Below are 12,253 nucleotides of genomic sequence, written 5' to 3'. Positions count from 1 at the left end.
ACATTATTAGCAGGATCCCAAGTACAGTGTGTCAGTCTACATGACCTGCCACTTTAATGCTTTTGTAATGTACTTTTTTTGAATTAATTATTTCGGGTATACTACCTTAAAGCCCTGGGGCCGGTTGTATCAAGCCCATTTAGCAAATATATAATATACCAAATAGTTGGTCAGCACTTGCTCTGCATGCATGCAGCTAATTCAATTTGGGTTGCCTCGGAATGGCATTTACATGGCGACAATCTTAATTGAATTAGCTGCATATATTTAGTAGTAATTTCAGGAAGTTAAAGCAGTGACTCGCATTTGATGATACTCTCCTTGATTTTCGTCCTCAGTATATCGCCACAGAACCTACAAAAATTTCCTTATCTAAACCACAATTGCAAAAGTTTGCATTGGAAGTGAGAACGCGCTTTGGGGTATACGAAAGGGTACTGCCGGTGTTACCAACGCTATAGATGTTAGTTGTATAACCATGAGCCCTAAGCCAAATAAGTGATATATACTTGTGATGAAAAACCTGCTCCCATCGATACGCATAAGCGGTGTTTGCAGCGTACCTCGACATTGCAATATCTTTTGCCTCTCGACCTTCCATAGAGTTTAACCCAAGGCCCATTCCATATGCTTCCTTCATTTCACGAGTGTGTACTGCAACAACATGTCCCAAGGTCCACACAGTTGGATTAACCGAAAAAAATAGCCAATATCCCCAATGAAAATGACAACAATACTCATTCAATTTCTCTATTTGTTCATGTGTTATGTTTACATGGCTGAACAACGAAACAGCATTTTGCAAGCAAAGGCAAAGGTATGCATGTATATGAAGTACTTCAGATGTTTTGCTGGAAACACCTTTTTCAAGTAAATCAATTAGAAACATAAAGTTCTGCAAAAACATGTGCGAATCCTTACCTGTAAATCTGTAATCAAATTCTTTCCCTTTCATACTTCTAGAGTTATCATTATGCCACCTTATCACTTTCTTAGCTAACCTGCTCAACTTCCATTTTTCTCGAAGCGCTTCAACATACTTATATAAAAGAGTGTGGGATGGAACTTGTGAAAAAGCAAATGAAGAAGCAGATGAAGTAAGATTTGAATGTTGAACCGCTAATTTTAAAAGATAACGATGGGCTAAAGCACATGCGTTATTTTTTAAATGTAGCGGTTCAACATGAGCTCGATCGATTAGTTCACCAACTAGAGAATCGCCAACTAAAGGAATGAATTCCTGTCGGTTTTTCTGTTTTGCAATAAACATAGTCACATTAGATCTTTTGGTGCTCTCCGTCACATTCTTTCCTTGAACTTTTTGCTTTAATTTCTCTACTTCTTTAACAACTTTAATGCGATGCTCAGCGAAAACAAATTTAACATCAAGAGCCTTTCCCTTTCCTACAACAGAATAAGTCGAAGCTTGAATTTTATTTATTTCTGATAGCAATTTGTTCAGAAAGCGCTGAACTGGCAAACAACTTTCACAACAATTTGCTCCGAAAAGAAGGAAATTCTCATTGATGCTCAAGACGCCTTGTCCAATATTTAAAAAGCTCACAAGTAAAGAGCAAGCTGTGTCGTCCTTTCCAAAAGGAGCACCATCAGCACCTAGGGCAACATAAAAAGTGTTAGCTTCACTGTCATTAAAGGTGTTCCGCTGAAATTGGCTATGGTCTAAATAAAACTCAGCCAATTTCACTAACAGATCTTCAATATCTCGGTAGCAGCCCTTAGCCTATTCACATTCCTCCAAATGACCACAAAGCATCTCATCAACACTATACAACTTTCCAACATCGATCAACTTGGTATATGCCATGAGCCTATGGCAGGGAACAAGCCTGGGGGTAGGACAGTTAGCAACTTTAACACGAACAGAACCTTTCTTACCAGGTACACCCGAATATGAATTACTTTTATACACAGACCAATACTTTTCCTTACCTATTACTCTCTAACTATATTAAACCGATATAGACCTGAGCATGTTGGAGTTAAAGTGTTCATAGATTGTAGGATCCTTATAAACCTGCAGGAGCACTTTCTCTTCAAAAAACTTTGATTCCTTAATACTATCCACCACAACTTCTTTCTTGCATTTCTTTTCTATTGTCTCTATCAACCCAATTGTTCCTGGTTTTAAATTCTCCGCACACCCCCCATGAATTGCACTAGCTGCTGCTATGGTTTCATTCCTACGATGTCTACCTGCCTTTACCCCACATTCTGCTGATCCAGTTGGTTTGCTTTTTCTCCTCTCTGCTGCTAACTTGCTAATTTTAAATTGATCTGTGCTACCTTGATCCTGCCTATCATTATCTTCTAACAGTTCATCTCTAATATCATCTAAGCTTTGTACTTCATTCAATAACTTTTTTACCTAAAATAAGGTTATAGTAACTGTAATTTATTTTGCAACAGCAATATATTTTCTAGGGATTCATTCATTTGTAGTGTGCCTAACAGCAACTTGACAAACTATTTGTTAGCTAGGGAGCGTTTTAGATACTGGCAATGTGAGATTTAGTAATCAAATTGGATGACTGGCAATTAATTACTATAATTTTAACTCCACACCTTTAAAAGTTTGGTATCAGGTGGATTGAAAAATAAAGTGAGGGCACTTAATTGGGTTCAAATATTAGGGACTGGTCTACCTGACCTAATTACCAACCAAAGGCAAGCTGATTGATTAACTGGTTCACCTATACAGTATGCCCAGGCACAAATTTCTTACATTGATTAGTAAAATTGTCTGTTGTTACCCTCATAACCACATGATATGGGTACTATAGTTTAACAAGTTACTACGGTATTGTGCATTTAAGAATAGTTAATCATACATTTAACTGCAGAGTGCAATTACTGCCATAATGATGGGCACACTGTATAGGTGAACTAGTTAATCATCTTACTTTTGGCTGTTAATTACACCAGATAGACCAGTCCCTAATATATGCATGAACACAATTAGGTGCTTAGGGTACTCAGTTTCAAGAATGGATTTCAAACACTATTTTCTTTTTGCCCAGCCCTGCCTCTTTTAGAGTGGATAACTGGTTTAACCCAGGGTAACTGCCTGCTTGGTATCAGCTAATAGGCAGAAATCATGTGTCCAAGATTTCTCGGGGTGATAATAAACTTTCTGCCTTTTTGCTGGTCTTGGGTTTTGGAAGCCAGATAATCTTTGACCTCCTCCACCAAGACCTGGGAAGGCTTGCCTATAAATAGTTGTGCATTATTTTATTTGGGTCAAAATCAGGGTTGCCAGATTACTGAAAAAGAAGCAAACATTGTTGTAGTCAGCCCTTTGATCTCTTTGTTGGAAACAAAGAAAACAACAATTATATGGTAATAATATTTGGCTAATTTATTCAGTAATCTGGCAACCCTGGGATTTCGTGTTAATTGGGCTAGAACATACTGAAGCTATATGAAGTTGTTATCCAAAGGTATAGGACACACTTCTGGTGTAATTTAATACTGAAACAGGGTATTGACTTTGTTCGTCTACAGCGGGAGAAATCCGAAGAATGACACATAATTACTATAAATATTCATTATAGTGAAAATATCAATGGTATTTACCGGAAATTGCGTTGGACAGCCTTGGTTGAAACTTTCCTGAGAGCTTTGTGAGGTGGTACAGGTAGCTGCCGCCGGGCTATTAACTGCTGAATGAGTCGTCGTAGAAGTACACACAGTGGTAGATATGCTTGCTGATACACTTTGATTTTGGATTTGCTTTATTGCCTCCCCTTAAAACTGAAACGACATGGGTGACTGCCTGATGAGCCGCCATGTTGTAACTTGTAATTGGCGCGAAAGTGGGGTATGGCGGGGCCACATGTCTACTTACATATATTTATTCTTACTATATAATTATAACTGACTTCCGGTTGCCGGACTTTTGCAAAAAATCTCCTATTTCGAAAAGATTTTGCAAAGCGTATTACAAATAAACACCTTAAAATTATTACAAGGAGAGACCAACGAGCTAACTGTTGCAGACATCACATATAAATTATTTAAATGGAAATGTTTGTTGTCCTGTGAAATTTATATATCAACATTCCCAACATGAAGTAAAAGTTGTATTCTGATATAATGCCGCTGTTCAAATGGCACCGTAATGCTCAACTCGACATTATGAAACGCACCGAAATAATCGAATGGCGGCGCATAAACTCGCCTTGACATTATGAAACGCGACTTAAAGATAAGAAAGCGTGCATCGACATCATGAAACGGTGCCCAATATCAACACTAGCGTAACTCAATATCATCAGGCGGTCTTTGATATTTAACATACGAATTTTGTCCCCTATCTAACTCCATAGTGCGCATATAAAACTTTCCAAAGGATTTAAAACTTATCTTACAAAAACTACACCTTTTCAAAGAGAATAATATACTTTTTTGGAACAATTGTTGTAAACTTTAAAACTATCTAACACGCAAAAGACTTGTTCCTTTTAATAACACTTCTTTTTTAATTTGTTTGCAGGCTCACAAAAGGCTTGCGCTTTGATTGTGGGCGCATGTGGAAAAATTTGTAAATTATTTGCCTTCATGTATTTCTTCATTCACATAAAACGTTTTCGAAGTTTTACATTCTTATAGTTTTTAAACTTTAAATAAAAAACATGGCCGAGGAACTAATGAACCGATTAATTAATGCTGTTGATAATCTAAAAGAGGGAAGTCAACTCCGAATTCAAAATAACAACAATAACAATCAAGAGTTAAGAGGTAATGGACAGACCATAGAAAATACAATGAGGCGCCTCTATCCAAGCACTGATTCTGACCCGGAGCTATGTTCCTAGTGTTAGAAACTTTGAGCCATCGCCCGCTATCGACCGAAGAAAGGAAAGAAGAACCTGGGTAAAAAGAGAAAGCAGTTCGATAATTCTTCTGATAAAGGGAATTCGCACAAAGAAAAACCTGTTTTGCATAATGTGATTCTTTTGCCATCGCCGAAAATTGTTGATATGCCATGTGGGTTGAAGAGGGAGAAATTGTATATGCAAGTATGTTGTATTTCTGCTTTTGAAATCTGCGATAGCCACCCTGAGAAGGAAATCAGAAATAAAATTATCACTGCATTTGGTGAAAAGTTCAAAATTCAAATTTGTTAGAGCAGTTGGAAACAAAATAGTTGATCCCTGGTGTGAAACATACACCGGAAAAGTCTTAAAATACTTAAGACTAAAATACTAAAGACCAATAGGACTTAAGAATCAGTGGAGCGATGATGACTCAAGTATTGCAGACCAAGTGGAGGATTTGCCATTGGAAAGTAGTGATGACAAAGTTCTGCTTCTGCATGCATTCCAACAGAGTAAGAAAGATAACACTAAAGCTAAAGTTCATGATAGTGAACAAGGTGAAGGAAGTACCTCTGGCGTCACCACAAAAAAAGCAAGTGCCCCACATGCTACGGAAGTTTCCCTTTAACTGAGATTTCAGAACATGCTGATACTTGTGCAGAATTAGCAGATGGCTTTTCCTCCAGCAGGTAAACATATGGAGATTTACTAAAGGAATTTCCATGTGATGACACTATTGACGTGGATGCAGAAACGAGTTGTGTTGATGTGGATGCAGAAACAAGTGCTTTCAAAGAATGATCAAATTAATCTTCAGGAATGTTTAGGAGCTCTTCAGAAGAATATTCATGAAGCAAGAAGTACAACATATGTTTGTCGCAAACTGCTATGTGAAGATTATGTAGATGCTAACAATCACAACAAGTGGTTTAATCTTCAAAATTCTCTCAAGGTCAACTTCATTGGGGAGAAGGCTGTGGATGGTAGAGGACCGAAAGTTTGCGGTAATTATATTTAAAACATATTGTATTGTATATATAAAATATATTGTTCAACGTCGCTCAGCAAGCTTTTAGGTCAACCAGAGAAATAACACTTCCTCGCCCATCAGATACTCTGTGGATCGTCACAGATGGCTCCGTAACTAAACATGGTATGGGTGCCACTCTGTACGTTACCCAAGATAATCATCTTCATCTGGCTGGATTATTCAGCGCTAAACTCAGGAAACACTAAGTCAACTGGTTACCTTGTGAAATTGAAGCCCTCAGCATTGCTTCCGTTGTGAAGCATTTCAGCCCTTACATAATACAATTTAAACAGCTCACACGTATCCTGACTGATAGCAAGCCCTCCCTTCCAGGCTATCGACAAGCTCTGTCGAGGAGAGTTTTCAGCCAGCCAGAGAGTCACCTAATTTCTTACAACGGTCAGCCGATACCAAGTCACCTTGCAGCATTTAGCCGGCACTGCAAATCTCCCTTCAGACTTCTCCAGCCAGAATGCCCCATCATGTTCGAATGAAAACTGCCAAGTCTGCTCTTTCATTAACGAGACAGAGGACTCTGTCGTCCGCAGCTTGTCCGTGCAAGACATTATTAATAAGAAAAAGCTTCTTCCCTTCATGACACATTCAGCCTGGCGCAAAATTCAAAACGACTGCCCCAACCTCAGAAGAGTACATGCTCACCTAAAGCAAGGAACCAGACCTTCCAAGAAACTCACGAACATCAAAGACGTCAAGCGCTATTTAAATGTTGCCTCCATCTCGAAGGACGGTCTCCTCGTTGTTAAATGTGATCAACCATTCTGTGCGACAACTGAAGCAATAGTGGTACCACGTTCCGTCCTGGACGGTCTACTAACTGCTCTTCACGTTCGCTTGAATCACCCTTCTCGCCATCAACTACAAGCAGTCGTCCATTGCCACTTCTATGCCCTTGACATTAATTCTGCCCTAACCCAATTGTCTTCCTCCTGTCACACTTGTGCGTCCCTTCACAAATTTCCAAGTTCCCTCGTCCCTCAGTCTAGAGACGACCCTCCTGAAGTTCTGGGGATTTCCTTTGTCGCAGACGTAATCAAAAGAGAATGCCAACTCATCCTTGTGCTCAGAGAGTGCTCTACTTCCTTCACAAGCTTATGTTTGATCCCTGATGAGAAGCACGAAACACTAAAGGACACTCTCACACGACTCATTATTGCACTCCACTCAATTTAAGGTCCACATGCTGTTTTACGTGTTGATCCTGCTCCTGCTTTCGTCTCCATCAACAGCAGCGATGGCCTAAAACACCTTAATGTTTCCCTTGATGTTGGCAGAGTTAAGGCAGCTTTGATATCACAGCTGATGACCTCATTCAGCAATTAATTGTACATTTTAGTGAACAACAGCTTTTGAAAACAAAAGAACAGGACATATTCAAATACTTTACAGATTTCATCAAGACTTTGTACTATGAAGGTATCATTTGAAGTTTTATCTAGCTCCAATACAACAATTTCCGAAAGACTATTTTTAATTTTCTTTATACACTGTAGGTATATGTGAGGCTCCAGATTTGAAACTGAAGGATGTGTTGAAATTTATTACTGGTTGTGAATCTATTCCACCCATTGGTTTTCTTTGCTCTCTTAACGTCTATTTCAGGCATGATTGTCCCAGTGGTTGCAAGTGCAGACCAGCAGCATCTACTTGTGCTTTGGTGATAATACTACCAATTCATTCATGCTCGTCTCAAGAACTTGGGGATCTTTTTATCTGTTGATCTGCTGATCTGTGCGACTGTTGTGGCTTTGGAAATCTTTAGATTCTAGCTGAATTGCAATTTAACTTTATTAACAGCTGGCTTGAAAATTGTAACAAGAATAATAAAAGCATGACATTTGGCAAATTTTTGGGGAGCTGGCAAAATAGCATTGTTCTAAATGTCATGCAAAGGAATTTTTTTCTATTTATGCGTCTTTGTTATAGCTAATGAGTTGCTGGAAAAATATATTAAAGCTGCTGATTTACTGAACTCATTTTCCCAAGGCATTTTGTATACCTGCACTGACTGCACATGCTTATGATTCTTAAGTCAATAATGCCTAAACATTGCAAGCATTTGCTAAATTTTATGCTTTTATTAGGGGTGACATCCATACTTGTGCTGCACCTACACAGCAGAGGTGTAACTTAAACAATATTTGGGAGTGTATATTCATATAAATTATTCAGGTTACTAAACAAATTATATTAGGTTACTAAACAAATAGCAACTATTGTTTATTAATGTTATTGTTGGTGTTTCTTTGTGCATGTCTTTACTGCACATTTTATGTTTCAGTTGTTTATATTTACAAAGGGACTTTTCTCTAAAGCCTAGTTTCCATATGGTCGTAATGGTCGTAAACGTGTCGTAAATGTCGTAGAAAAATCTTCCCGACTGAATGGAAACATCAGTTAAAACTCTGTTGCGACCTATTCACGACAACTGTGACAGTGTCGTAGAGATAGATCACATTTCTATCTCTACGACTGTTTGCGACATGATAAAGACGTCAGAAGCAAACAAAAATGAATGGAAACGCTATTACGGCAATCTTGCGAGAGATTACGACCAGTTTGCGAACTCAATCGGCCCACAATGCACTGCGCAAAATGGCGGAAAGACAAGGACAAGATCAGGAACAAGATTGTTCTATAGTGGTTTCTGTTTCCACTGAAGATGTCGTGGAAAGCAAACCATTTAACAAAAACGAATTTCTTGCTGAAGTGCAGCGGTACGATTGTTTATACAACAAATTCAATAAAGATTTTAAAGACAAGTACAAGAAAATAAATTGTTGGACAAAGATCGGTCAACTTTTTCATGAACCTTCATTCATCGTATACTCGACATATGAGAAAAGTACAAAATATTCCGTCTGGTTCTGGTGCAGATAAGTTCAAACATCAAGAAGCCGAGTTCGCAGCGTTTGAATGGTTGCGTCCGTACATAAGCAGCCGTCGAACTACAACGAATATGTCCAAATTAAAAAGACATACTTCCAACTTACGGCCCTCCTTAGACAACGTTTGCCTATTTGAGGATTTCCAGAGTGTAGAAAACAGAGAAACGCTTGACTGTGAAAACTATGATGAGGTTAATAACGACAATTTGCCTGAAATTGAAAACAGTGGGGAAAGTATGGAAGCCTTAGAAGGGAACAATGACCCAGGAGGACCAGATGTTATTGTAACTGATACCTGCAGTAAGAAGAAAAGGCAATGGAGTAACTTAAACAAGAAGCCCACTAAGGCTGAGATAGACAAAGTTCTAATGAACACAGCAAAATCCATTCACGATCACCTGAAAGAATCAAGGGAAGGTAGGCTAGCCAGTGAGAAAAATACAAATGAAGAAGATGATGGTGCAAGTTTATTTTTTCAAAGCCTTGTACCTCGATTCAAACGATTGCCTGACAGAGCAAAGGCATATATACGAGTTCAAGTTGAGCAGCTCTTTTTTCAGGCAGAGTTCAATTTGCCAGGTTTATCTAATGCTGATTCTTAGAGAATGAGATATTACTAAATACTATCAATTAGTTTGTGTTGAAATTGTTTCTGAATATGTTTCATAATTTATTCAATGGATGTTACACAAGTTGAAAATTATTGTTGTTATTACAAACAGTTATTTACAAAATATTCATGCAAAGTTTGTACAAGTACAGGAATCTTGATACATATTAACAAGTATTTTGATAAAAATTAACATTAAAATATTTTGATTATTCAATTGTGAAATTATTGAGTAATATTTAGATTTATTTCTCTTAATTTATGTAATCATTCAGGTTTGCAAATTTAATTTTTTGGGAATTCATTCATGAATTACACCACAACTTTGCACATGACCAAGTTGCCAAGGGACTTGTCCCTGGTCACTGTTAAAATAGTTTTTGAACTTGTCTCTTGATACACCTGCTTCAAAGGTATATCTGTTGCCACCTACTCTACCAATGTTTGTCAAACCTAAGTCGTTATCAACCAAATTTCGCCAGTCCCCAGGTATAATACTCCCGGAGTTGTCTACACTGTCAACAAATCCTGTTCGTGTGTAATTTGCATTGTCAGTTAATTTCAAGTAATTGTGCAAACATATGACTGCAGTTATAATTCCTTCGATTTGTTCAATTCCTGACTTAATAGGCCTTCGTAATAGTCTCCACTTAGATGCCAAAATACCAAAGGCATTTTCTATTACACGTCTTGCTCTAGAAAGCCTGTAGTTATAAATTCTTTCAGGTTCTTGTAATCCTTGCCCTGGGTAAGGCTTCATTAGCCATGGTTTTAGTGGGAAGATGTCATCTCCAACAAGTACATATGGAAGCTCTGTGTTGCCAACAGGGCTTGGTTTTGGTACATTTAGTGATAATGGGGTGTTTTCAAATGCACGACCAAATACAGAATCAGCTAATGCAGCTGCATCATTACTTCCTCCAGGTGCTCCTATGTCTACCATTGTAAAGCAATAATTTGCATCACATACTGCCAGCAATACCATACTGTGAAACTTTTTGTAGTTAAAAAAAGTCGACCCACAATTTGGTGGGCATTCCATTGCAATATGTTTACCGTCAATTGCCCCCAAACAATGAGGAAAGTTCCACTCCTTCTCAAAATCATTGGCAATATTTAACCAATCCTCAACAGTTGAAGGTGCTTTCAGGTATGTGCTTTGTAGTGCAAGCCAAATGCCTTTGCATGTTTCCCGTATAATATGGGATGCCGTAGTGCGACCAACGCGAAATGAAAATGACTGGGACTGATGGGAGTCCCCACTTGCAACGTAACGTAGTGTTAGTATGAGACGTTCTTCGGCAGATATTGGTTTTCTTGATCGACAAGGTTTTTTTGTTATAAATGGTGCAACTAAGGAAAGCAAGTGTTCCAGTCTTTCTGGGGACATTTTGACAAAACGAGAAAAAAATAACGGTAACCTTTATAACTTATAACTTCTCATCTTTTTCCCAAACTACTTTGATGAGTTTAAAATACAAAACCATCTTAAACCTACGGATAAAAATATTCTCGATCATGAAGGCGAAGCTCGCGGACGAGTGTATAGTAGAAACCACACTGCTCTCTCTCCCTTAATATCTCTCGCACCCAGAATTTATGTTTCTTTCTTCTATTTATTCGTTTTCGTGCCAGTATAAGAAATAAAAATGATTGTAGTAAAAACCGCTCATTGACAGCCGCCATTTTGTTTTTAAAAACTCCCGCCAAGCTGTTGTTTTTGCGACCGGTCACCGACACACACATCACACAGTACGACTTGTGTACGACAGCATGTTTACGACACGTTTACGACCATTGCGACCATATGGAAACTAGGCTTAAGATTGACAACTGTTGCCTATTCAAGGAGTATTGCTATTACCATGTTGTGTTTAGAGTTCAGACAGAGCCAAATACATTGGTTCAGGTATTTTTTTCATGTGTCAGCTTAACTAAATGGCTTGCTTGCTTATATGTTTGCCTATTTCCAATATGTATTTCCCATAAAGCAATATACTTGTCCCTAATCTATTTCTTGTTGGAACTCTTCTACAAGGTTTATAGATCTCTTATACAGGGTGATTCCAAAGTTTCCATCCTCATTTAGTGGTTCTACATGACTATGCAGGAATACTTCCTCTTCCTCAGATAGTTCAACAAGGGATCTTGGTACAACCACATGATTATTTGTTTGCAATTGTGAGGTAGGCCCATCATCATCCACACCATACTCGTTGAAGTTGACTGTTTCAAAATCCAAGACATCTCGAACTGCCCTGTAGTCAGACTCAGCAAATTCATAAAAACTTGCTGTCCAAAGTTGTTATGGATTTCCCTCGGTTCTGATGGGATGTTGATTCCATTGTGCTATAAAGGAGTCAAGTGCCCGGTTCACTCTTAGCATGAAGACATTGTAAAGCACACATATGAATTTCATTGTCTGTATCAAGGTCACCATTTGCCTCAAGGAAATAGAAAAGATTATGGTAATGTTGAAGCACATATTTGAAGACATCTTTCCACAACCATTCAATCCTCTGATTATGGACTGATCTGCCTGTAATAACAGGATTGGATTGTATGTTGTATTTCTGCAACATGTATCTTGCAACTTCCACATTTTCTGTTCCATGATCTGTGCGTATACGACAAGGAGAGTGAAATTTTCTAGGGCCATGCAAAAACTGTTCCAAGACAGTTACAGCCTCATGGTTATTAGAATATCAGAGGAACACAACTGCTCTGGAATACCCATCTATACCTCCATGAATCACCATTCTCCATCATATGAGCTTATTATTCCCATCCAAATGCCTATAGATGAGTAAACATTGCATTTATATTGGTAAATAAGTAAAATAACTGGTAATCATGTATCCCTTATTTG

The 12,253-nt window shown here is 38.2% G+C and overlaps 1 protein-coding gene across 1 annotated transcript; it reads right to left on the bottom strand.

Annotated features, from left to right (window-relative positions):
• Positions 1-9,685: 9,685 nt before the first annotated feature.
• Positions 9,686-11,070, bottom strand: LOC114528335 (protein ALP1-like). Its single transcript, XM_028549962.1, has 2 exons — positions 10,883-11,070; positions 9,686-10,805 (listed from the first exon to the last, which is right to left on the bottom strand). Exons 1-2 carry the CDS (start codon positions 11,068-11,070, stop codon positions 9,686-9,688), a joined length of 1,308 nt encoding a protein of 435 aa, XP_028405763.1.
• Positions 11,071-12,253: the final 1,183 nt, after the last annotated feature.

Source organism: Dendronephthya gigantea, unplaced genomic scaffold (assembly GCF_004324835.1).
Source record: "Dendronephthya gigantea isolate DGI-Jeju-01 unplaced genomic scaffold, DenGig_1.0 000049F, whole genome shotgun sequence".
Taxonomy (NCBI): domain Eukaryota; kingdom Metazoa; phylum Cnidaria; class Anthozoa; order Malacalcyonacea; family Nephtheidae; genus Dendronephthya; species Dendronephthya gigantea.
This window is presented reverse-complemented; position numbering and strand designations above follow the sequence as displayed.